This window comes from Rhea pennata, chromosome 1 (genome assembly GCF_028389875.1).
Source record: "Rhea pennata isolate bPtePen1 chromosome 1, bPtePen1.pri, whole genome shotgun sequence".
NCBI classification, from domain to species: domain Eukaryota; kingdom Metazoa; phylum Chordata; class Aves; order Rheiformes; family Rheidae; genus Rhea; species Rhea pennata.
Genome location: NC_084663.1, coordinates 112168912 through 112195680, shown reverse-complemented (window position 1 = coordinate 112195680; position 26769 = coordinate 112168912). Strand labels below are relative to the sequence as shown.

At 33.5% G+C, this 26769-nt stretch overlaps 1 protein-coding gene across 1 annotated transcript in view; it reads right to left on the bottom strand.

Annotated features, from left to right (window-relative positions):
• Positions 1–26769, bottom strand: part of NCAM2 (neural cell adhesion molecule 2) — a 256638-nt gene that overhangs the window by 120229 nt on the left and 109640 nt on the right. The window contains exons 2-7 of the mRNA XM_062575312.1: positions 23473–23503; positions 19195–19269; positions 17528–17734; positions 15038–15181; positions 7798–7935; positions 2789–2906 (exon numbers count right to left, since the gene is read on the bottom strand). Coding sequence (XP_062431296.1) covers positions 2789–2906; positions 7798–7935; positions 15038–15181; positions 17528–17734; positions 19195–19269; positions 23473–23503 — 713 coding nt within the window. The remainder of the gene's footprint in view (positions 1–2788; positions 2907–7797; positions 7936–15037; positions 15182–17527; positions 17735–19194; positions 19270–23472; positions 23504–26769) is intronic.

The window sequence follows — 26769 nt, the reverse complement described above, 5'->3', positions numbered from 1 at the left end:
AATTGACTAAAATATCAGTTAATTAGGTAGGTAAGACTAAACAATGATAGATCCAAATTATGCAGGTCTTGCTGAAGAAACTTCATCAGAGTCAATGAGAGATTTCTAGGTGTTATAGTATATTTTTAAAAGTAACAAACACACAATAACACTGAATTGCATATAAAACAGTCCCTTAATCTTGATGAACCATCTCAAATAGAAAGGATGTGCTTTACATGTAATAATAATGAGAATTCTCCAACAGAACTGGAGTAGAACCTCATTCCCACCCTTCATATCAAGGGATTTTTCTGCCTCGCCAAGATACTCAACACATTATGAAAAATGATACTATGATAGTTTGCATCGCTCTATACTTTTTATCTTAAAATAGCTATATATTCAGAACACATTTTCATTGAGTAACTTTGTCACACACACTCATTTCACCAATAGACAACGTAAGACAATGTAAGTAAAATGGCTGAATTCACACAAATAAGACAGTCAAGAACAAAATTTGACTTCGTTATTCTCAAAATTTGCTCCAAACAAATATTGCAATTCTTCCAAAAATCAACACTGTAAGTAATAAAATGCAAGATTTAATTCCACATGAAAAAAAAATTAATAAAGCTGAGGTCAATTATCAACTTACATCCAACATCGGAAATTACACTAAACAAGACAAAATTGGGAATATGACACCTTGGCCATTAATTTTGAGAAAAAGATTCAATTAAGTTTTCAATGGCTGACATATTAATATCTAATAAAGCAGCTTTGACAGAAATTGCTATTACTGGTAATGTTTTCCATATTTTTCTCAAAATCAGGAAGGATTATATTGATCTAGTTTTCTTATGCTCATTCTATCTTCACAAGAAAAAAGAATTTGAAACTTTCAGGCAAACTAAAGTCTTTATCTTGAGATATCTCTGAGGCAAGCCCAAGGGCTAGGAGTAGGTAGAAAGAAATTCTATGTTCTATTAACTGGCTACTAAATCGTGAATGAAAAGGGACTTGAACTGCTAAGGACAGATATTTAAGAAATTTGATGATATTAGCACTGGAATACCATTTAGAATCAAGTTTGCTTCACCTCAGGGGGAATAGTTGGGCTCCTCCCATCTTACATTCTCTGTATATCAATAATATCTTGACACAGAGATATCAGTGCCTGAACTGGAAACAAAACAGAAATGTACTCATTTAAAAACCAGTACCCAGTACCCTAACTCATGAAGCTTTTGTAAGATCTTCACAAAAGATACTTAACGAAGAGTTTAAAAAAGTCAGTTGTCTCAGTGCCTGGCAAATCAAAGGAAAATCTACTGCCATAGTTGCTGATCAGCAGAGACATGAGTGTCACGTGAGTGTCATTTAGTCTATGTACAGACTGTCATATTAATAAAATGCTGAAAAACTACAATTGTAAACAGAGATATCCATGAACTGTGGCAGTTTTTGTATGCTTTTTTTCCTAACAATGTAAAATATCAGTATTGGGTTGTCTTACAGTGGCCATGTAGAATTTTGGACAATTATTAAGAGTTTTGGTCAGATAAAGTACTTTGTAAACAGTGACCTCAAACACATTATATAATCAGAATACTCAACAGTAGTTTCTGAAATCAGTATCAGTTCTTTAATTTCATCTCTGCAGATTTTATTTTTCTTTTTCCTCCTCTTTACCAAATTTTCAATTCTAAGCCATATAATGGAATTAACTTTGTGTTCTCCTGATTTAAATTTCCTGCCACTCAAATCATTTTACATAAGAGAAAATTTTAAGCCAACATTTGGCTTTTGGCATGTTAAAAAGAAAGGTGTCAGTCAAAGAAAGCTAACATTTAAATGAATCTAACAATGTTTAAAGATGCCAAAGGAGATTAAGAACTTACGGGAATGCCTTCTAAGTCCATTTTGCACCTGAAAAAGCAGTGACCTTTTGATTCTCCTGAAATATTATAAGTGGATGCAAATTATTCATGTCTAAAATAGAAATGTGTATCCATATCTGAGATACTGCATCTGAGATATCCCAAAACTGATTTATATTGTTATTACAATTAAAAGAACACAAAAAATATGGATATTTAAATTTTTAGAGCTGTTGTAGGTCAAATGTTTCAAAATGACATGGCTTCAGTATATTCATTTTATTATCATCATGAAAAAGCATACATGAACTTTAAAAGTAGTTCCATATTTCAAAACACATTATCTTAAAAAATTGGGTAAATGTGCTTGCAACTTGTTTAATGAAACATTCACACATGCTAATAGTGTCCAAAGCCGTATCTGCTTTTGACTCTCTCCTTGAAATGGAGAGTTATATTTAGAGTCATTTTTAAAAGGGTACTATTTTTACAGATGGGCAAAATGTTATTTTTGTTAACAGTACTATTGATCTGTGCTGGACATTTATTTATGGCATAACTGCATACATTTTTTTGCCTGAAGCATTCATGTGCAAAAATTGTTACTAGATTTTGAGTTTTGAGATATGCACTCATTGCTTCACTTTTTTTCCTCAGATATGAAGAAATCACCTTAATAAGATATTTTAGTTACATTTTGAATTTATCTCACTTGCTCATAACTAGAGAGCAATTGAACTGGTGCAAGTTCATTCATTTATTAATGCTGAAACAAGTTTTGGAAGTTAACAGCAGGAACAGACAGCAAACACTTGAAATGTATTAAAGAAATGAAGACTGCACAGCTTACTTAATGGAACCGTAACAGAAAATCCTGATATACTAAAACAATGTTCTTATATGAAGATCTCATTTGAACTTACCTATACCAACTGATTTCAGGTGGAGGTGACCCAATGGCTCTACAGAATAAAGTTATTGCCTCTCCTCGATCTGCAGTGGCATTAAAGGATTTCTGTAGGAGAGTAATTGCTGGGGGAACTGAAAAATAAAACATTATGTTCTGTTAATGGAAAAAAATGAGATTTTATATATTTTTACGCATTCTAGAAAAAAGTAAAGCATCCCTTTTAAAGGGTCTTTTGCTAATTTTGGAACAATTATAGTCAGTGATCAACTTACTATATGAATCACTGTTATTAGTCTTCCTCTATTTTTCTTACACAACATATATTTTTTATGTTATTAAGACATTTGTGATACCTTTTGAACTAGAATAAATACAAATAAAATCTTATCTGCACTCCTTAAATTTTATGACAGAAAAATTTAAAGTGATCAAAGTTGTACCTAGCATGTACAAAAGAGTGGAGTTATGTGTTTGTTTAATTTAACTATCTCAAATGAAAATGTATCTCAAGTCTTTTTTTTATTCAGTGATATAACTGACATTCAACTATGCACTGAGGTCAGACAGCGCTTCTGAACAAGTACAGAAGTATCACTAGCATAAAACTGTCTGAAATCACATTTCAAAAATTCTAATTGTGCTCTGAGAATCATATATTTTATCTATTTTTGATGGGTTGAAGTTGTTAGAAAAATTGTTAACAGTCTGCAGATAACCCTTCCCCAGCAGAAGAAAGTACCAGTATTTAAGACAAAACAAATCACAAGATGGTACTTAATATTTCCATTGATTTGATAATTTTAAGATAGCTGTCCTGAACCTGTTTCCATTAAGTGTCAAGTAAATATGCAAACAATCTCAGCAGACTGTAAGGAAGAAGATATGTGGAGGAGAAAGAAGGAGTGTCAGGGAAAGTGAGAAGGGGAAGAGAAGACCAGAAGTCCCACAAAACTTAGCCCTGTACTAGCAATTCTTTGATCTTATATGAAATTCTGATTTTCTTTTCAAAACTCCAATAGTTCTTCCTGGGAAGTCATCTGTTTATCTTTTGCTTTGGCCTTGCATGTACATAGGAACTAAGGAGTGAACCCCAAAGAGGAAAAGCTAAATAAGTCTAGATATGAGCAGCCTCGATATGACTGGTAAATTTCTTGCATTTCTAACTTCAAATAAAGTGGTAAAATTCAGTCACATTTATGCTAAAGCAATTCCTTCTTTTTATTTCAGTAAGATCAGGATGTCTACTCAACGTACAAAAACTCCCAGACATAGAACAAAATCTGAAGAAACAAATCTAATACACTCCGTAAAAGTAGCTTTTATTTTCAAGAGAACTTGGGACTTTTTTGTCTTATTTTACATTATAGTTTGCGAAAACCTCTGCTTAGACCTCACTGTACATCCTAGTGGAGAAGAAATGCCATAAAAAGTTCAGTGTTGCAGTAGGTAAAGATAACCTGGACATGAGATATCTAAGAGATATTCCAGTTCACCTAGTATTTCAATTTTTTTACCCATTACAACTCCCCTCAGTTTTATACATTGGAAATTATGTTTTGTATATCAAACTTTCATCCAAGATTTTTGTTTATTTTCTGTTTAATATATATTTTATTCATATATCTGTAATGCATTACACAAAAATATAGACAATATAATGAACAGCCAATTAAAACTACAGAGATTTTTAAAGATATATGTTTACTTATTTTAAGTTACATTCACACTTTCTTATAGTGTGGCGAAATGTTAAGTCTGTTTCACAGATCACTTCTTTCCTATCTGAAGTTGCATGGACCACTGGCTGGAATTGGAAAGACTATGTCCCCCAGGGTGATAAATCTCCAAATTTGTGGATCATTAATCTAGGCACACAGATTTTAACAGTTACTCTGTAAATGTACTCAGTTTTCTTCTCTTTCGTAACTTAGGAAAGAGAATATTTGTGTTGCATTTCCAGGCCTCATCATGCAGCACAGACTCTTGATCTTTCAAAACTAACTAGAACACTGAATATTGCTTCCCAAATTGTTTGTTCTACAGCTTTTATTTCTTAAAACTATAACAAGTGACTTGAGTCATAACTGCTACTGTGATCAGCTAGTTTGGAGACTGGTACAACAAAGAATATATTCTACTATAGTCTGACAGAAATCTCTTTTTTTCCTGCCATTTATGTCTTTCCTAGGTGTGAATTAGCCAGTATTATGAAAATTAGTATAGCATCCATATACAGAGGATAGAAGTAAAGAAGGGAAGAGATGTTTTCAGGACACACATTACTGACTTTTAATTCTTTCTCCTCAAAATGAAATGTATCTCTGTATGTACAAGACCCACTATTTACCTCTAAATTCTAGATTTTTTTTCCTTTATATCTTGGTTTCAGAACAAGAAATTTCCGTTTTTAATGTAAAGAATTAAAAATTAATTCTATTTACTACTTCATCAAATGAGATACTTTTGTTAGAGTCACCTATTTTAGCTTGCAAGGAAGCCATTATTGCTAAGATAAATATTAACATTCCATCCAGGCATCTGAGGCAAAAATGTACAGTTTATTTCCACTTATTTTACATCACCTGCACATGCTGTTGAATCAACTGTGAACATTTCTGCTACTTACTGAAGTACCAAAATTAAGCCATCTGACTTGAGGCAAATAAGAATGAACTTTTGAAATATGTTCCTTATATCATTTGGAGAGTGACTTTAAACCTTTTTACTTTGGTGGTTGCAAGGTACCAAAAATAATCAAAAAAGAACTATTCCAAAGTCCAAAGGGCTTCAGCGTACAGTATAAAGTACAGGAAAGTATTTTTTAAAGCTATACAAGCTTCCTGCTCAGTTCAGATGTACTCCAGAAAACCTACAGCCTAGCTAAATTAAAACTTCCATAAAACCTTAAAGCCCAAGCCAATATAATTTTTTTCTTAGCATAGATTGCCATTATGTAGTTAGTACTTCATCACATTTAGATTTTGTTTCAAAACTACTTTACCACTTTACATCTGAGCAGTTTCCAGTACCTGCAAAGTAATGTCAGGTATGCCCAAAACCTATTAAGCCAAAATATTCTATGAGTCCACTAATAAAACCCCCAAAGGTTATATTTAGTCTTAACTATCATGCCACCAGATATTTTAAAATATTTTTCTTCAGGAAAATCTCAATTACATAGAATTATGAATGTTTAGTATTATACTATTATTTTTACCTGTGAAACATTAATTTGCTGAGAAGAACCACTATGGAGAGCAAACACCATTCATGAGCTTAGATTAAGTTATCAAATAATGATTACCTAAAAATTTTGGCCAAAACAAAAATGCCCAAAGTTGTGGCCTCTTCATTCATTTACTATTTCTTCATCCTTTTTGCCTCGGCCACTAAGCCAAAAAGACCAGTAAGTCAAGAAAGCAAAGGTCTACATCCACAGTGACTGCAATACTAATTCCATTTTTACCTGAATAAATACTTAACAAACTCACCTCTTCTTCCTGGATATAGGAATCTTAGGTTTCACTTTCTTCTCTTTTTGAGAGGATTTGATTCTATATCATCTACTTCTGGGAGATCTGTCTTCATCAGCATGCTATAAGGCTGGGGTGCTCTCAACCTGCCACAGTATTTTTCCACTCTCTTTATCTTTCCCTTTTTTCAGTTGGATAGAGAGGTGGACAAACCCTAGTAAATAAAGCACTTATTCGGGGGGGAAAAAAAAAAAAAAAAAAAAAAAAGGAGGTCTTGGTTCAAACCTTTGCCCTGAATCATAGGATTTTTGGGTCACCTACATCATAAAGAATACTTCGCCCACTGGGCAACGGGTAAAAGGATAGCTAATACTTTCAGGGTGGGAGGGGGGGAGTTGTTGGTTTGCTTGCTTTTTAATCTTCTTCAATATTTCTGCAAAATGGAATCTGGGATTTCACCTAGTTCTATGATAGCTTTTATTTTACAGTAAAATATGAATAAACATTTGAACAAATCACATTTGCAAAAATCTAGCCATCTTGCTTTCATAATATCAACTCTTGCTATATAACAAAGGAGGCATTTAGAAAGAAGCACATTCATATACTCTTTGCTGAGGAGAATCATTTGTAGACTATCCAGCCACTCTCCTGATCAATTAGCCCCTACATTTCTTCTCAAGTTGCCTCTTCTCCAACAATTAACTGAGAATTCAACTTACAGAAGGAATTCTGTAAGTGAGGTTTTGCAGAAAAGGACAAGTCAAGGACAAAACATTTAAAACTCAGATCCTAATAGTTGTGTTGGAAATGGTTTCATTGAAACTTTGACACTAAATGGATTGTGCATATAAAAAAATGCCCTGTATGAACTATGTCCTTTCTGGACAATATATTAAGAGATTTACTTTTCATTGGGTCAACCCTAACTTTAAGTTATTGGTTAAACTAAATGCTACATTTTGTCTGTATGCATTCACACTCCTTGTTAGAAGTTTCTAATAACTGATAAAAAGTAAAATGACACTTTTAAAGTAACTTGTTATATAGTTTACTATTTATAAAAATAGTAGGGTTAAAATATTATAAATAATACTGCCAATCTTAATAAAATGTATCTGTGGCTTTTAGGATGGTCTAAAACACGAGAAATTAGCTAAATAGATTCCATACAGAGAAGCTGAGTAATTACGAAAAATGAAGTGTTTTATAATAGCAAAAGACAAAACACTGAAAAACAGTGAATTATTGTACATTATAATCTGAAACTCAACTCTTGCAGTGATTGCCAGTGCTCTGTGAATGATTAAAAACCCAATCTTTTATATATTTACATACACTAATTATGAAGCAATGAGTTCTACTTACACAATAAAATGGGTTTTTAAAAAATATTAACCAATTACCTTAATAAGAAAATGATACTAAAACAGTCATTAGAACTACAATCATCAGTTTAATCACAAATTTTTTGAAGTTGATACATTTTAAAACAAGTCTATGATAATCAAGTAAGTAAAAAGTCAATTTAACAACCTTTACCCCTTACCATTCACAATAACAGTTATGTCCCGAAAGTCAATTTCTCCTCTGGCTTCCACTCTTCCTTCACATCTGTATACTCCTTCATCGCTTTTATTGATGTTAAGAATTTGGAGATTATTATTTGCTAATACTGCAAATCGATCTAGAAAGGCAAGTAAAGGATTAGTAAATCAAGACAACGTTGCGAATACTAACTTACATTAGTAACATTTATGCACTTTCTCTATACAATGAAAATGACCATTGACAAAACATTTGGCTATTTAGAAGTAAAATGTAATCTGACAAATTTGCTTTTTCCACACCAAATTACACTGTCATTTCCTATTATTCAATCAGAATTTTCTATTCATGATTTCCTACTTGATTTAATGACTTGTCAAAGTGCTATTCATAAATTATTATAAAATAGGTGTAATATTCATGAACATCTATATACAACAACAAAAAGATAAAAGATGCAGAAAAAAAACAAATCAAGCAGTTTAATAAGGGAAGAAAATGCTTCTTTGCTCTCTATCTTGAACAATCAACTGTTTTCATACTCATTTTACGGCACCATGCCAATCATTTCTCACCTTGCTTGCTCTCTTTCCCTCCTGCATTAGTCATATATTTTTCCTCCTCTTATTCATGCATTATTATTCTTAATATGTATCTCACTGTAGTCTTAACATTTCATAGATACTTGTATAAAGACACCAGTCTAACAAACCACCTCACCTTCTGCAGAAAATCTATCATACCCTTAAATTCAATAGACTTTTTCAGTAGCTTGAGTGCATTGCATAAATAGATTCTGAACAAGTGCGTAAATCCTGGATTTACTGGATATGCAGCAGCACATTTATAATCTGCAATAGTAAACTAAATATGAATTTACTTTTTGTCTCATCTGTCTGAACTAGTCAATATTAATGCACTCTTTGAGGAGCATTAATTACTGCAGATCACTGTATGTTGTCCTTGGATAACCCGCGTACTGGCTGCTCAGCTCTCTTTTTCTATTTAAACTAGTCTCATGCTTTCAGTATTGGATAATGATATGAATTACTAGCTTTCAGTTTTAACTAGCAACCCAGTGCCATTTTTTTACTATGTTTTCTTTTATTTTTCACTCTGCTGGAACTATAGAATAGCTGGATTTCCCACACAACACTTATATTGTAAAACAGTGATAAAAAACACTTGGTAGAAAAGTTTTTATGTAATTATACAGCTAAAAGTCTATTTATGGAACATGTGCACATAAATATCTACAAATAAAATAGTTTCTTATGCCGCATGAGTTCTGTTTCGTAGTCAAAATTCTACCAGAAAATGAAGTGGGAAAATGTAATTATGCTTCATCTGATTAAGGTTTACAGGACATCGGTGGCCTCAACACATTTACACTGATTATGTCCAGTTTATTAAAGTCATGCTTGAACATTAATGCCATTTCACACATTACCACATACAAATCATATCATCTTTTTCTTTCCTGTCCCTACACAATTCTCAGATAGCTGTGCTTGAAAATGTTTTCATTTTAGCGAACTTTTTATCTTTTAAAATAAATTCTTAATGTGTGAGGTGAGGGAGTTTTTTATTCTTTAAGTGTGGAAAACAGGAAGGTTATCTGAAGGTTCATTTAATAGCAAGAAAAAAAAGCAAAAAGCTCTATTGGTGCTGGCTGGATATCTTTTCAAATTTCACCATAGAAAAATCTTTTTTTAGGGACTTTTTTGCTCTACCCTGTGAGGGAATGCATACAGTAGGTGATATTCTTATGAGTAAACCAGGTATAACATAAGAATAATGTTGGGATTTTTTTCCACTGCTAATACTGTCTATCATAGGGACAAAAATATTAATACAGATGGCATTATAAGGAAACAAAAAAAAAAGCTGAATGTGAAATGAATATGTGACTTTCTTGAGAAATCATTGCTTTCCATTTTTTATCATTTGGAAAGCTTGTGAAGGAATAGTTTACATCCCTGTAAAAATGCCACTAAATGCACAATGGTGTTATTGTCAGCAGGAAGCAACCATGAGTAGACAGACTGGGTCAACAGCCTCACCAGAACTTCGGCAGGTAGAGGTTAGATCTTGATGGACTCATGCACTATGGAGTGCTCAGAAGATTTAGAGCAGTAGGGCAACACAAGGACTGACCAAGAGACCACACACATGAAGTTCTCTGTCTCATGAGACATGGGATATCGTAATAAAAACTGTGTGCTGTACTAAAGAGATTATAGCTGATAGATGTGTACACTGACTGGGCATTACAGTCTTCCAATTCATCACTCTTCTCAACTCAGATTCAAATGCCCAATTTAGGAGACGAGTCATCCTGTTCTCCTTTTCAGTGAGCTCAGATGCTAGGCAGAATGAACAGCAAGAGGGATTGTCTCACAATTGCTCATTCTAAGACTCTGACAATAAACATAACTCAAGACCTCTTGAGGAAAAAAATCAAAACTTCTGGTAAAAGTTGAAGAAGTCCAAGGCTCCTATTAACTAGGTTTCTCAAACAGCCAGACTAGTCACTTTCCATAGGAAAGACTGTTTCTCACCACAGTAATTCTTCTGGACCAAGTGTAAAAGCAGCAGGCAGTCATGTTAAATGGAGGGACATTTTCCATACAACACGCAGCTCTGCCATCAGTTTTACACATGCACATTTAATAAGCCTTTTACATTGGTTCTCTGCAGATCACTGCACCACTTTTTCTATTATTGTAATTAGAATTATGCAAACTATTGACTTGAAGCAGCAGCCTCCAAGCACGAAATCTCTCAAAATTTCTTTTCTCAGAGATTACATTGCATTGAAGAATATCAAAACTGCATTGCCAGAAACTATCCAATATGACCTACAGGGTCAACCTGGTTCATCTGAAATCTGTTTCATGTAGTCTGTCAGAATAAGAGAGACTACAATATTTTTGAGTGCACTGCTCATAAAATGAAATCATGATCAGCCCACTTGAAGTGTCAGGAAGAACTCAAAATGGCATAGAAAATATGCATTTACCTTTTATAATTCTATCGGTTACTGGGAACTGCACATCTGTAATATTTTGGCTTCCAAAATTACATCTGTACTTTTGAAAAGATTTTCCGCCTGACAGTATAGTGGTATAGTCCTACAGTCCTACTGTCTAGGGTGAAAAATACTTAACTGAAAAGAGTTTAGCCCCATCCCCTTGACACCCTCCCTTCAGATACTGGGTGCATAAAACACTAAAATATCTCAAATCATATAGAAAACATGAAGGATGCATCAATCCTCAATATTTTCTATCCAGTAAGATATAACATACAATTTCATACATACATTATAATTAAATAATGTATGTATTTATTGAAAATCTTGTTTTATTATCTGATAGTGGAGTTCTGACATATCTTTGTGATTTGAACCCCGTCAGAATAAACCCCTGGCTATATACACAGACAGCAGGTAATTTATATGTACATTTAGACTGATGAGAACCTAAGATATTTATGTTAACAGTAGCAGCTAGTTCTTGTGAGGTTAATTCCAATCAGGCCTATAAATTAATATGCAAGTCTGTACATAAATCTTTTGTACTTGCTTTATGCATTGTAGTATGAGTAGTATTTAAAATCCCTTGAAGCACTAGCATTGTACAAAAACCGAGCAAGTCACTTACAATTCTGGATAAGATCTGAGCAATAAAAACAATCCCATTCACTTTTATAGCTAGTACAATGTCCCTAACTCCCACACGGTGGAATTATGAGTCATGACAATTCAGCTCTTGAAAAGAACAACAGGGAACTCTTTAGAACATTCCCAGAAAATTTTACTTTATATTTTGCATTATCATACTTCAGCTCATCTATCGTATTTTAATCAATTTAAGATCAGAAAGATACTTTTGCAGGTCATTGTTCTCTTGGCTTTTTTTTTTTTTTTTCTTTTACCAAAGGATGACGGACAACCATTCCCACAGTCACATTTTCATTTGCAGTACATAAAAGATCTTAGCATGGTCTAGCAATAGAGCAGATAAGATGTTAGGTACATACTCAATTGGATATTACTATGTATCTTAGATAGGTATTAGGTATCTCAGAATAGTGAGGTGCTATTTTCAGTTAGATATATGCTTCCTACACAGGACAAATCTTTAAATTCTCACTTCAGATTTTGTGAACTGGCCTTCTGGGAGAATTCTTTCTTCTGTTCAAATGGAACACAGAAATACAGATACTAGTAACTGTCAAAGATTTGCAAAATTCAGAAAGAATGGTCAAAAATGTAACAGAAAAGCCATGAAACTAAAACTTGATATTTTCATGTCTTCCTATGATGCAAGTGCTAAAATATTTAAAATGGAAGCTGCTTTCTAATGCACAAAAATGTGCAATATGTGATCAGTTTTCTATACAAAATTTTCAAAATTTAGGTTGTTATGAAGAAAAAACAATGATAATAATAGCTTCTTTCTTTCATAGGCATTATTTATTCACATGAGAAAAAAAATGATGTTATTTAATTTTAAATTATGTTAAGGTACTGGTCCTTCATTTGAGATTTTGAACCTAGAAATGTACTATGAAACTCAGTCTTTTTGTATCACAAGGCATGTGATATAAATTTCTTATCCTTAAGACTTCACATATAGTCTTTTTCTACTTTCATGATAAAACTACATAGACATTGCCAACATTCATGAAGTTCATGGTGTCCTATTTTTACAGCAGTTAAAATATCACTTTCTCCCAAGTACTGGCTGACTACTGTCTGTTCTGTTATAGGTCGGAATATAAAACGAAGTATTCTGCTGTTTAAATTAAAATCAGTTTCTATTCTCTACTTTTTCACAGTGTAAATATTATAGAGCAAAACAGTTCAAAAGATTTATGCATTGAATTTATAACCTCAGATTTTTCAAAATGTGTGTTTTGAAAAAAGGATACATTGTTTCACTTCTTTTGCTGTGTCTATAGCAGTGATATTGATTAGCAAGACAAAAAATGGCAATAATAAAAACTTTAAGAAATACATTTGTGGGAGTTTGACTTTTGAAATTTGTCAGCTGCATTCCTGAAATACAACTTTTGCAAAATTACCAAATCTTGCTTTGTTTTCAGAGTTCTTACCTTTCAAAAGCTTGTAAGTCTCACCTACATTCATGTTTAATTATAAATAACAAAATTTCAACAATTTTTTTAAGAGCAAAAAGTTGGCTATCTCTCTTTAGTGTCCATATCTAGATGACAGGAGGGATAGAATGTACTAAATATGGAAGAATTTTGATCAAAACTTTTATAATGAAGATGAGTATACTCAAGAATGATGTCTTTTCATAAGGGACCAAATTTAACTTAATTTTGGATGCCACACTAGATGACTCATGTTTTAGGTATATGACATTCATATTCAATTCGAAATAAAAATAGTATTTAATTTCTGAAGACCAAGAATTTTAAGTACACACACTACAACCTTGAGTTTAAGTATATACAGAGATAAAGATTGATAAGAAGGTGGATAAGCTGGCTCATCAACATGTCAATTCCATTTTCAGAAAATGTACATAGTCTTGTTTTCCACAAAAGCAAAGAAGACTTTATAGAGAGAGCAATGAAAAATGGTTATAGCTTTTGATGTGGTAAATCACACAAACCCTATATGTCTAATTACAGAATTCTATGCAGACCGATGAATTTGCATGTAGAGGAAGATGAGATTCATCTTCACTTAACTTTAGTAGTAGCTGTTAGGGAATCTAGCCTAAACTAATTATCTATATCCCCAGTCACTTGCAACTCTAAAGACAGTTTATACTTACACAAATAAAGGCTCACAAAAAAAAAAAAAAAAAAAAAAAAAAAAGGGAAGGATCATAGCTTTATGTATACAACAAAGTTCATCTATGAATGTTTCAGAAATATCTTTGATTCCTACACATATGGTAGCTTCAGAAGAGCTCCTGTGAAGCAGCTCCAATCAAACTTTTGGACATTTGGACCTTCATGTTACATCTCAATGAAATTCTCAATCAGAAGAAAGAAAAAAGATATATGAAGGAAACTAATGTATACGGATTTTATATACACCACAGCACCTGGTTAAATTTTACTTAAGCTGATAGACTAATCAAAACCCTAACAAGGTGAAACTTCAAATTTTTAAGATTTTGAGAAGTTGTTGCTTGTGCTGGACTAGATCAGATAAAGTCTAAACCAAAGTAGAGGAATAAACTTTACAATGCGAAAATGGATTTTAACAATTTCTTCGATCCTACTATAAAACTCTTCTGAGATTCGTCATTCCAAGAAAGTGAGTTTTCTAGCAGCAATTCAAGGATATCAAACAGCAAAACATAAACACATAAGTTAAAAATTCAACAAACTCATGGCAATTAATTTAATGATTTTGTCTTCTGTAAGCCTGGAAAACTAAGTGGGAATCAATTCACCTAAGAAAAGATTTATCGGCCAAGGAGCTGTCTTTTAATAGTGTTATTAAAGTATGCTGGCTAGAGATGGCAGAAATAAAAGACTCCTGCAGATAGATCTTGAAATGGAGGAAGAAACAGCATCTTTTGTAAATGCACATTAAAGACTGTTTAAATTAGCTGCAAATAAAATAGGATGAAATGGAGTAAATTCATATTAAAGTGAACCATGATGTTATTTATGCTCCAAGTTTCATAAACAAATATTTAACAAACAAACTGTAATGCTTATTTAAAATTACTCCTCTTTCCTAATATAAAAAGCCAAACAAAATATTTCTTCAGAAAATATAATAAATTATCACATTAAAAAAAATCTTTCTGATCACATAGCTGCCTATAGACAAACAGTGATTTTTCAAAATACATTTCACAGTAAATATTTTTCAGCTTTTAGTTCTTTATTTGATCATTCTTTTAATTAAAGTAATTTCACTTAATCTGATTTCACAGTTTTTTTTATTTTTCCTGCTCATAACTTTAGAAATAGCTAGAGCTATTGGTATAGAAAATCTTAGTAACTAGAAAACACTCAGTAATTTTTGCATCAAGCACATAACTTTCAATCTTGGGAAAATATTCATCTTTAATGTAAACCTCCAAGTGATGTTTAAACCAATATAAATACAGTTATAATTAAATGTAGCTTTCAGAAATTCCATATTTACATCCTACACTACAATGTGATTAGTCTTCTTTTACAATAACATTTTAATATTAATTAAAATGTATAACTTAAAGAGTTACCAAAATACTAACTGTCAGCAATAGCTGTGACTTCCTCATTCCGATATAACCAGCTGACAATGGGAGCAGGTGAACTAGTAACACGGCAAACAACCTCTGCATCTTCTCCCTGCCTGAACTCTTGTGGAGATGTTATATCTCGGAAAGTGAGCTTTTCTGAAAAGGAAAAAAAAAACAAAATACACTAAACCACTCAGTTTACTTAGGACAGAAATTTTATAAAGACAATAAAAACGACTACTTTGCCTTCTCCTTGAGCATAATATAGAATGACTTCCACAGTGTATTTTTCTCAGACTAGACTCAAATGATACACAGGACTTCCACCTTGTCTGTAGAAATGATTTTACAATCATTCAGTATTATGGATATATTTAGTTTATGTATAAATTGAGCATGTCTTATTTATAAATATTTTTATTGTTTTCAATGTTTCAGAGCCCAGTCTTGAATCTCTAATTTTTAGAACACCAACCATTCAGCTAAATAGTCCTATTTACTTTACTCTGTTTATTCTTCATGATATTATTGTTGAAAAAAAAGAACTGTTTTATTCCATAAAAACTTCCATCAAAAATACAAAAAAGGTTTGAGAGAGCCTCAGTTTGTTAAGAAGCTGGAATTGTAGCCTCATTGATTGTGAAAAATGTCACCTGAGTAAAATATGAATACTTAAAAGCCTATGGGAAACCATATTAAAAAACTAAGTTATTTTTAAGTGATAAGGATTTGAAGCTTTTTTGAGGAAATAAGAAGTTTTTTTAAGCCTGACTACGCTTCTTATTATTCCAACCCCAAGTTTGTACCTGATCATAAAATTGTATTAATAGGTTGAATAAGTTCAATATTATGAGAATTTAGTAAAAAATTCTATGATAGTATTAATTCATGAACTCATACAAGATATAATGCAGAAATCAATTGCCTTAAAAAATATCCTGGAAGAACTTCTTGAACACCAAATGGAAACTGATTTATCTTGTCTAAGATGAAAGATTGCCAATTCCACTTCAGAGAATGGTTTGGAGAACAGATGTATTGTCACCTTGTATTCTCCTCTACATGTCCCTTTTGTATTGATACGAATGCAGGAGCAAAAAATCTATGTGATTCCCACAACAAAGAGAACAGAGGGGATATTATGTATATCTCTTGTATACTTGTATAAATGCTTGAAATATTTGACCCTACTTAAGCCAACAGAAAAACTCTGGTTGATAACAGTGAGCCTGGTGTCAGTTACTATATCCTACAGTGTATCCTGCTTTTTCCTTGCAATATATCACAAATGCTGAATTTTATATGCAACTTCTATATGTCAGTTTCCATAAATCTTCACATTTCCTGTGTAGGTCTTTGGGTTTGTCTATCCTCAGAATTATTAAATTACCACAAGCAAACACTTCAAAAGATTTCAACTTTCCTCAACAGTTTGCTAATGCAGAGACTGGCAGCTCTAGGCATACAAATGACTTCCACAAAACTTGAAATCCTTTGAACTGTCAGCTTTCAAGCCATCATGTAATTGCTTGTAACTACTATCATCATTCTAATGGTTGTTTTATCACTTGCATTTATTTTTAAATTGTATGCACCTTGTTATCTGTGTCATATGTACAGCACCTTTCAGAAGCTGTACTTCATCATTTCACTGTGTATTTACTGTTTCATTGCAATTCCGTAATGCCTAGTCCAAATCACAACCATATTTTCTTATGAATATTAAAGACTCTTCTCCAATGAATTAAGAGATAAACTCAGCTTAAAGGCGGCTGGCGTATGTCCCATCATTTCACCCACAAAGATCTGCCTTCTAACTTTGCAGCATATTGCATTTAGCATATTGCTTTTAGGTATTTTTGATTAATCTAAAGAATACAGTACCCTAAAATTATTTAACTAAATTGAAAAAAAATACCTCTTATAGAATCCCTCACCATTATACAGTGTATTTACATTTCAAACTTACTCCTCAGTTAGTTATTTGCATTGCAATTGCAAATGCAATTGAAATGCATTTTGGTTGCTTATCATATTAGGCTTCAATGCTTTTTTTGCAAAATTTCACTATAAGGTCAGGAATAGGAAAAGATTAACATAAAAAAACTAACAGTTTAAAATTAATATTTGATGACATGCATTGCACTTCTTGCATTTTGTTTAGTTATATACTTTTATAATTAGTTGAATATGTATTTGTAATAAGAATTAGGTTGACCTAACTCTTTTCTTGTATATCTTCTTCCCCATGAATGACATACAGTGCATCCTTGTAACATGATATTTTGAAATGCAAAGCAAAAGCAATATGAAGTATTACAAAATGGCTATCCATTTTATTGGAGTCTTCTTCATAATACAGGTGAACTTAACCACAGGAGGTGCAATTATTTGGAAGATAAGATTCAGAGACTTGCATGATATTGTGATATCTTTTATTTCCCCAATAGCAGTGGCTTTCAAAATACATTCTTTCTTTTGTTAGTTGATAATTTTACTTACGATAAATTTCCAAAACAACAGTAGCTTCCTGAGTTTGTCCTTTAGCATCTGTGGCTTGGCATCGGTATATGCCAGCATCTTCTACATCTGCATTGTAAATGGTTAGACGTGATCGAACGCCTTCTTTTTGAACAACCACTCTTTGACTAGAAACAATCTTCTCTCCCTGTGGATTGTACCAATCTATGTTGTCAGGCTCACCAATGGCTACCAAAAAAAAAAAAAAAAAAAAAAGGCACCAACATTAAAATTAAAGTTCAGGTAGACATTATGCAATATTTAGATAAAGGTTTTGTAATCCTTTTCCTCCCTATCCCCTCATTGTCACAATCTCCTCTTCCCTCCCCAACAGCATGCCCTTGGCTTTGAAGGAACTTGCAAGAAACAGCTGTGTAAAAGTCTGTAGAAAGAGGAGAAATTTGCAAGCAGATATATGATTGTTGAGGAAGGATAATTAATAGCGTGAGGATGCAAGCAGAAAAATATCAACATGGGAAGGTATAAAATCTTAACGGAAAGAAACAGGCTAGTCAGCAGTCACTGGACCATCAGGTTAATCTATCACTCAGTTGGACTGTCAGTATAGTCAGGCCAGGTGTTGGTGTGGATGGAAGATGGCAACTCAGCAACATCACAGATCCTTTCTAGGAAGCTGCAAAAGCAAATCCTTCTCCTCCTAATACCTGCCTGGCTGGTACAGACTCTTTTGAGTCTTATTAGGGTGGAGGGATACTAATACTTAGCCTAGAAAATTCTAGCCACTGCTTGTGTGTGTTAGCCAAAAACTACATATTTTCAAATTGTGTTTATTTTGCTTGTAAAGTCTTTGCACTTGGCTAGCAATGACCAAACACACTGATCCAGGAGTAGCAGTGGCCAGTTTTACCCTCCTTTCTTTTGTTTGTGGTTTAAATCTCTTACACTATTTTACTGTCTTTATAGCAGTAATGTAAGTTATAGCAGCAGCCATAAAATTCAATATTAGGCACCTTCCTATTCCCCACAAATCATTGTCATTTTCACTTTTTGCCACAGTACTCTTCCTTTGTCACTATATACTTGACAGTATGCACTGATTAAAATATTTCACATCAAAAGTAAAGATAAGGAAAGATAAACAGTCTTTTGCTTAATATTTGAAGGAACTGCTGTTTTTTAGACTTGCTCTATTAATATTCCTTTCACAGATTTAAGAACCTGTTCAGGTAATCTGTATTGTAGTTAAAGTAAATAACTTTTTAAGATAAATGTCTCAGCAGATATTTTAAGGGCAATTATGTTAATTACTTAAAAAATAAAATACTTCTCACAGTGTCATAGACAATGTCATACACAATTATTCAACATCTGGTTACAAATATAAATTATAATGCCAGAGTTTAGACAAGTAAAAATATTTTAAGTAATAAGAATGTCAATAGATAAAAATTACCTATATTGATACAGATAAATTTCAATCCAATTGTTGGAATCTGAAATCAACAGTTTCTAGACTTAAAACGTATCATGCCAGTGAAGATCTACTATGTATTACAATTATTGGAAGTCAGTATGAATACACAAAACATGCCATTTTAAGATACTCCTCTAAATCGATTCGTTTTTGAATTATGAAAAAGGTTGTAACTTAACAAGCCCCCATAACTCCAAATAAAATGAATACATACCTGTGCATGTGAAGAATTTGGATTCACCCACACTGAGTTCAACTTTGCTAAGTGAAATTGTAACTTGAAGTAGGGCTGAAAAATATCAAGTACATTGTGAATACATTTTTGACATCTATCAATTAAAAATCTCAATTTTTAAATTTTCTATTTTCTCATTCTATAACACATGTACTACAAGAAATAAATCACAAATGTAAGACGTTTCACCTTAGCATTGCCTCTCATAAAACACAGTGCATACTGAGATGGAGAAAACAATCAAAATAAACAAAAGATATCCTGAAACTTAGAAAAAAATAAAGAAAAAATGAACTCAATACATATGGGCATACATAATGAAAACTCATTGAGAAGAAGGTGATTGGGAACAGTCAACATGGATTGAGCAAGGATGAATTATGCCTGATCAATCTTTTTTAGGGTTAGGTTTAGCTCAATTGGTTACAGCATGGTGCTAATAATGCAGCGTGGTCACGGGTTTGATCCTTGTATGGGCCACTCATTTGAGGGTTGCACTAGATGATCTCCAGAGGTCCCTCCCAACCTTACCAATTCTATGATTCATTGTCTTCTAGGATAAAATTAATAGTTTTGTGGAAGAAGGGATAACGGTGGGTGGTGTTTACCCTGACATTAGCAAGGCTTTTGACACTGTCTCCCAGAACATTCTTGTAACCAAGGTAGCACATTATGGTCTGCATGGTAGACAGCTAGATGAGTAAAAAGCTGGTTGGATTCTTGGGCTCAGAGGGTAGTGATTAATGGGATGTACTCTACTAGAGGCCGTAATAAGCACAGTAATGCACTGGTCTATCCTGGGACCTGATTTAACATCTTTATCAGGATCTGGAGGAGGTCATTGACTAAGACAGACTGGAAGAATGGGTCAACTTGAACCTCATGATGTTCAGGAAGGATAAATGCAAAAGTCTGCACCTGGGAGCAAATAACCTCTTGTTGAGGGCTTATTCAGGTATACAAACTGAGGACTGACATGGTAGACAAGTGTGTCCTGGCAGCAAGGAAAGCAAAGAGCATCCTGGATCTGTATTAACAGGATCATGGTCAGTAGATGAAGGCAGCTGATTATCACCTCTGCTTGGCATACCTTAAACCACCTTTAGAATATTGCATCCGGTTTTGTGCCTCCCCAATATGAGAAAGACTTCAAAAAAATGAAAAGAGATTGGGGCCACCAAGATGGTCAGAGCTAGAGCACTTTCCCTGCGAGGAGAGGCAGAGGGACCATGGCTTGTTCAGCCTAGAGGAGAGATGGCTGCAGAGCGGCCTGCTCATTCTTATGGGGAGGTCATCCAAAAGATGGAGCTGGACTCTTTACAGTGGTGAATGGCTGGTAGATGAGAGACAGCTGGTGTAAGTTGACACAATAAAGGTTCAAGCTGGATATAAGCAAAAACTCTTTCATAATGAGAACAGTTATGCAGTGGAACAGGCTACCCAGAGACATTATGCAGGCTCCATTCTTGGAGGTTTCAAGAGTCGACTGGCTAATGTCCTGAACAACCTCATCTTGTCCCTGCAGATGAACCTTCTTCGAGCAGCAGGTTGAACCTCCCGCTGAGACCTCCTTCGGTCCCTTTCTACCTGAATTATCTTATGGTCTTATGATCCCATGAACCTTCTAATATAGCCTGTTACTTATGCAAAATAACTATGCATTCTTATATTTGCAGTCACAGTGCTGTCACTATTGTAAGCAGCTGTAGCTCTTTAAAATCTGTTGTCTCACAAAACTAGACAATAAATGTTCAGGTACCAAAGTCAAGGACAAAACAGGCATGTTAATTTCAAACTCTAATCAAGACCAAAAAAAAGAGGAAATAGATGGAAAAGGACTCAGTTCTTAGGGAAGAAAACTTACTGTCTAAATTTTAATTCACTATTATACACAGGAGACAACTGAGATGTATCTGAGGTTATTTTTTTTTCTTTCAAGATTTTTAGGTTTTGAGTCTAGAAATACATAATTATAGTCTATTCTACATACGTGTAAATACTTCACTTCTCAGAAAATTGCAACATTAACCACAGGGAATGTTAGTAAGTACAGAGTAGATTGGATGCCCCGAGCTCACTACTCTTGTGTAACTGCTATGAAAGTCCAACAGAACAAACTTTTCTGAGGACAGGCAGTATTATCACCCAACCTAACTTCTCAGTGTGGTAAGTTCTCATTTTTCCCCATGCATACATTAGAACCTAAAAGCCTGGTAGAAAATCAATTGCTCCGTTCTGCTGACAGCAAAAACTGAAGAAAAGATGAACAAACAAAAATTGCTGTGTAAGTAGTATGCTATACCTAATAATAGGGCAATTATTACAATTACGAGAAAAGTATCACAAAATTGCATTTGCTAGTACTTCATATTATCAGCCTGGAAAAGCAAGAATTAGACCAGGTTTGAATTTTGTGTACAATACCCATATCAACTGCAAACACAGACAAAAAATAAATAAAAGGAAGAAAAGACGAAGAAAAGACAAAGATGACGTCAGTAGCAGTCTGCCAAACTAAATTTAACAGAACTGGTTATTTTCTAAAAAAAGTCAAAAATCTGTGCAGTACATATTATTTTATATGAGAGGTCCTAAATCATGCATATTCCTGCTGAGGAGCTGATCCCAACAGAACTTACTTTTTTTTTTTTTTTTTTTTTTAACTTCCTTCCCCTCCCCCAAAAGAAAACAGCTAAAAAACCCACAGCAGAATCAATCACACCCTATTTTGGGCAAAACTTAAGCACTCATATATACTCTGTTTAATTACATCAAAAGTTATCCATCCACAAAAGCAGCCAGGAAGAGGGCATGACAGCCTAAAAGTCAGGACTAACTAAACTAAAGTATACTGTAAAAATGTCAGATCTAGCACCAGAGCAGGTGCTAGTACTACTCTCATTGCAAAAGCAAGGAAAACAGTGAAGGCTCATTTAGTACTGACTGCTGAGAACAGAACGTAAGAGACTAATGATGTTTTATGTTCTCATTCACATCCATAGGCGCTTATATCCATGCGATCAGAAGTAAAGGAGAAGCAGAACTACAGGAAAAGGATAGAAGTTTTTGTTGTAATAAGCACCAATGAGCGCTAAATCATTCAAGAGGCTACTCAAAGTTTTACAAGCTTTATTAACCTGTAATTTCAAATAACCATGGCGGTAACAGTAAGCTTCACTTTAACCTGAAGACATGTAACAAGTTGGAAACTTAGATACTAATAAATTCAGAGGTTGTAGAATTTCAAGAGATTAGAGCCTGGACAGGTATTTAAAATCACAGACTCAATTTTAAGTCCCATACCATTGTATGCTACTATAGTCTTTAGGCCTTGTAGAGCTGTATCAGGAACAAATATGTTAGCTATCACCAGTACTGCTTCAAGGACAATTACGTTGCTCAGTTTCAACAACTTTAATCATGGATGCTGAATTACATAAATACAATAGATTAAGTAATACACATCAAGCAGAATGTAGGAAACTGTGTGATGAGAAGTGACAAGAAAAGTTGGAGAATATTTTTCCTTATCAATGAAATACATTTTTGAAATTACAATATAGCTTTGGCAAAACACTGAACTCCACTTAAAATTCTTAGCATAAATCCAATTATTAACACTAAGGAGACATGCTAGTCTCATCTCCGAAAACAAAATGAAATCATATTTTTCACATATGGTACTTTAATATTTACAAAACAGAAAAATATACAGCCATCTGCCCAATTATTTCCTACGTTATCATCATTGCTTTTTACTGGCATTACTTCATGTAAATAGGAAAATATTCCTTTATATAAATTAGAATGAAAAATATTGCCCAAGTGATCAATCTAGCAATCTGTGCTCATTAGGTAGTCAGGCAAATAGTCCATTACCAGGCTACGAGAAGGCTCACTCATCACTTACCTGGAGTATGATGTGTAATTAAAAATAAAATACTGTAAAAAGGGAGCACATCCAGGATGTTTCACAAGACCTCCAAATTTATTTCAAGAAGAAGCTGTGATGAAGACAGTATATGCCATTTGAGTTACTGCTGTACACTAAGAGCTAATAAATTAAATTATGGGGGTAGTTTGTATCAGAATGGTTTGAAAGTCTTTGGATACTTATGAATACATATTTGAATGTTTATTATGTCCAAAATGTTCCAAAAAGTCAAGTCAGCAAGTCAGTAGAAGCTATTTACAACTATGTTAAAGCAACAGCCAAAAACAAATAGTAGCTTCTTTAGGGGTTTGTCAGAATATTGCCTCTTCCTGTGTTTCCAAGGATATTACAGAACTATTTGTATTGCAAAAAATACTTGCAATACATTTCCATAAGATCTATTTGTATTGCAAAAAATACTTGCAATACATTTCTATAAGATAACTTCAGGTAGAACACTGTGGACCACAAATGCTGTCGTAGCATCAGCTCCTCTGTGAAAAAGTGAAGTCGGGGTTTCACTTAATCTTCAGTATAGATGCAAAACAAAGTGCTAGAAGCACTAGGCGATAAAACCAATCACTTCTCTTCTGACCAAAGTCATTATAAAATAATTATTATCAGCTGTACTATTGTAAGAGGATCCTGTTGTATTACTTCATAATAAGTTTAAAAATCACTTAAGAAGATAACTAAGAATAGTAATAGGAGGTCTATTCGTTCTGTTAAATGCAGAGAGAGATAACCCTATGTAAGACCTAATATTTTATAGACTGAATGTTCCATTTGCACTAGTATCCTTCACATTTCAAAACTACCAGCACAACTGGCCATCTTTTTATTGTCATTATTGGTAAGATATTCTTCGGCAGTTCGGTTTTTAGCTTCTATTCCCCCAATCTATATGTACTACATAGCAATGTACCTTGGGTGATGGAGAGACACATAAGAATGTTTTTTTTGATGTCTTCATTTCTAAATATCTTTCAGGTAAACAGCAGGTGTCAATGTCCAGAACTGCTAACCTATACATATTTTATGATAGGTAGATCATAAAAACATAGGTTTAAAATTCAAAATACTGTTAAAGAATGAACTGTGGTATTAGCTCCTTCCTTAGTGTGTTAAGCCAGGATATAAAGCAAGAGCTGACATTTTTCAATAGGTACCTAGATTATGTATTAAATTCATCTGTTTCCAAATGGCAATTGTTATTGCACATTTTTTTTAAATTATAATAAAATATCTCCTTTTTTGTCTCTGTCTGGACCCTATCTCTGCTTGATGTTCAGACATGGTAAACTGTTAAACTATGGGATCTAAGCAAGAAATCTGCAAATAAGTAGTAGCGCACAAGAGGGGAACAGGATATAGGGAAATTGGTACATCAAAGAATGTAAATTGAGAAATGCATTACAGTGTTTAAAAGGAAGAGCTGAGGTAGACTGAAGAATAGAAACACTGGCAGGTGTTCGCCTACACAGATCTACTGATCATTCTTCCTAAATAAAGAGTTAACTTGCCTTCAGTGAGAGCTTAGGAAAAGAGTAAGAGTAAGAAAGCGACTCTCATATACAGTTCTCTTCCCTGCATGTTTATGGTCACTTAACAATGTATTAAAACATACCTGATAAATGTGCATACTACACACATGCATATTTAATAAAAATATATAAAATATAAAACATATTAGAAAGAAGGAAAAGGAGATAACATTTGAATAAAATCTGAAAAAATATTGAGCACTACTCTTCTCTAACTAATAACCATCCAGTGACTTCTTGATAATTCAGTTTCTTTAGAAAATCCCGTACACTCCAAAAACCTGAATCTGATCAGTTTGTATTGAAACATGCGACACCAGACAGAAATCAGCCCCCCAAAATACTGTATTCTGCTTCGAGTTTCCATCAGGTAAATTTGGTATAACTTAGTTGAATATTTTTATGCTAGATAAATGCTTTTTAAAATCTTTTTTTTTTAAGGAATGAGACAGCATTGTACTACAGAGGGGTCTTTCTAAATCTGCTGGACTCCAGAACCACTGAAATGGAGAGGATGATGTTGTGAAGGCAACAAAAATGGAAGGACATAGCTATGAAAACTTCAAATCAAGACATAGCTTGAGATCAAAATAGAACTAAAAAGAAGAGTCATCAGGAATGATAGCTACAGCAGGTAATCCAGATGACTTTAGCAGTGTTTTTTTTTAGAGAAACAGGACGACTGCAAGATACAGCTGAGGGAAGGGCTATATTCTTCTTAAAGGTCCTAATTCTGTTCTACATAATTTTTCTGACCCTAATTACGTTCTAAGATATTGGTATATTTTGACTCTAAATAGTAAGCAAACTTACTTGAGTGATGGGTTTTTGCTTTCAGGAGATCATCTCAGTATTATTTAATATTTCAAATTCTTAGAAAAACTTGGCTTCATTGAACATGAAGAAGTTAGTAAGTTTGTAATTGGTATCAAATTCTACCACAGAACAACCAAATATCTGGTTAATCTTCTTTCCCTTTATTGTGTTAGTTGAAAATACTCTGTTTAAACCCACTGATTCCCAGATAATGGCGAATGGACTCTGAATGTATATTACATTAACACAATCCTTGCAGAAACAGCTTCCCTCTGAAATTTCTAATATTTTCTGCTTTAGTAGATTTTGAAACACCAAAAGGGTGCCTTGCTTTGTCTCTAAATACTTCAGATATATTTGGACTCCTGGTTGATATGAGAAACAGGAAATACTAAATGTACACTGAACTTGTTCAGTATCAGACAGTTCAAGGGCATTTTGCATTTAGAAATCATGCTTTTATGGGTTCCTATTTTATTCTGAATCAGATAATTTATTTCAATAAGGTCAGGACTACAAAGATGTTGTACAAGTGATCTATGAAGTTACATTTTGAAAAGAGGAAGTACGATTTGAGCTGTTTCTGTGAGTAATCAAACAACTGGGAACCATATACCTCTGCCCTAAAAAATTCCATTAGATGGCTGTTAAAATAGAGCTGAAATAAACTGCTTGTAGTCAAAAGACCAGGCTGCCCAACTGAAGCAATGTCCAGAGATGTGGACATTACCTTAGGTGCTAGAGTTTTCCCTCTAGACCATGAAGATTCCAACATTGTACAACTCTGAAGAAGGAAGAGCATGTAGTTAGACCTTATGCAAGAGATGATAATGAAAGCTAGTGATATCCTTACTAACATCATCATTAGAACAGCAAACTTGCAACAAAATGCTGGAAGAAAACAGTATTTTACCATGTACTGCCACATCTCTTCTATATCTAAGTGTACTATCTATGGCGAAGCAATCTGTTTTTATGCAGATGCACTGAAAGGGAGAGAATATGGTTGTGGAGCTTGAAATATGTGTGATGCCTGTGATGCTTGAGAGAACCTAACAAACTTCTAATCCTTTGGAAATAAAAACTACATAAGAGATTTCGGGGAATATAGGAGGAAGGCCTATTTAATTTAACCAAATAGCCTACTCAATTGACTCTGCATTTTATCATTTAAATACATTTTCAGATTTTTTTCTTATGTTTTAAAAAGCTTAATAAACTACCTTACGTCTTCTATTCAGACAGTATTCTAATATCCTA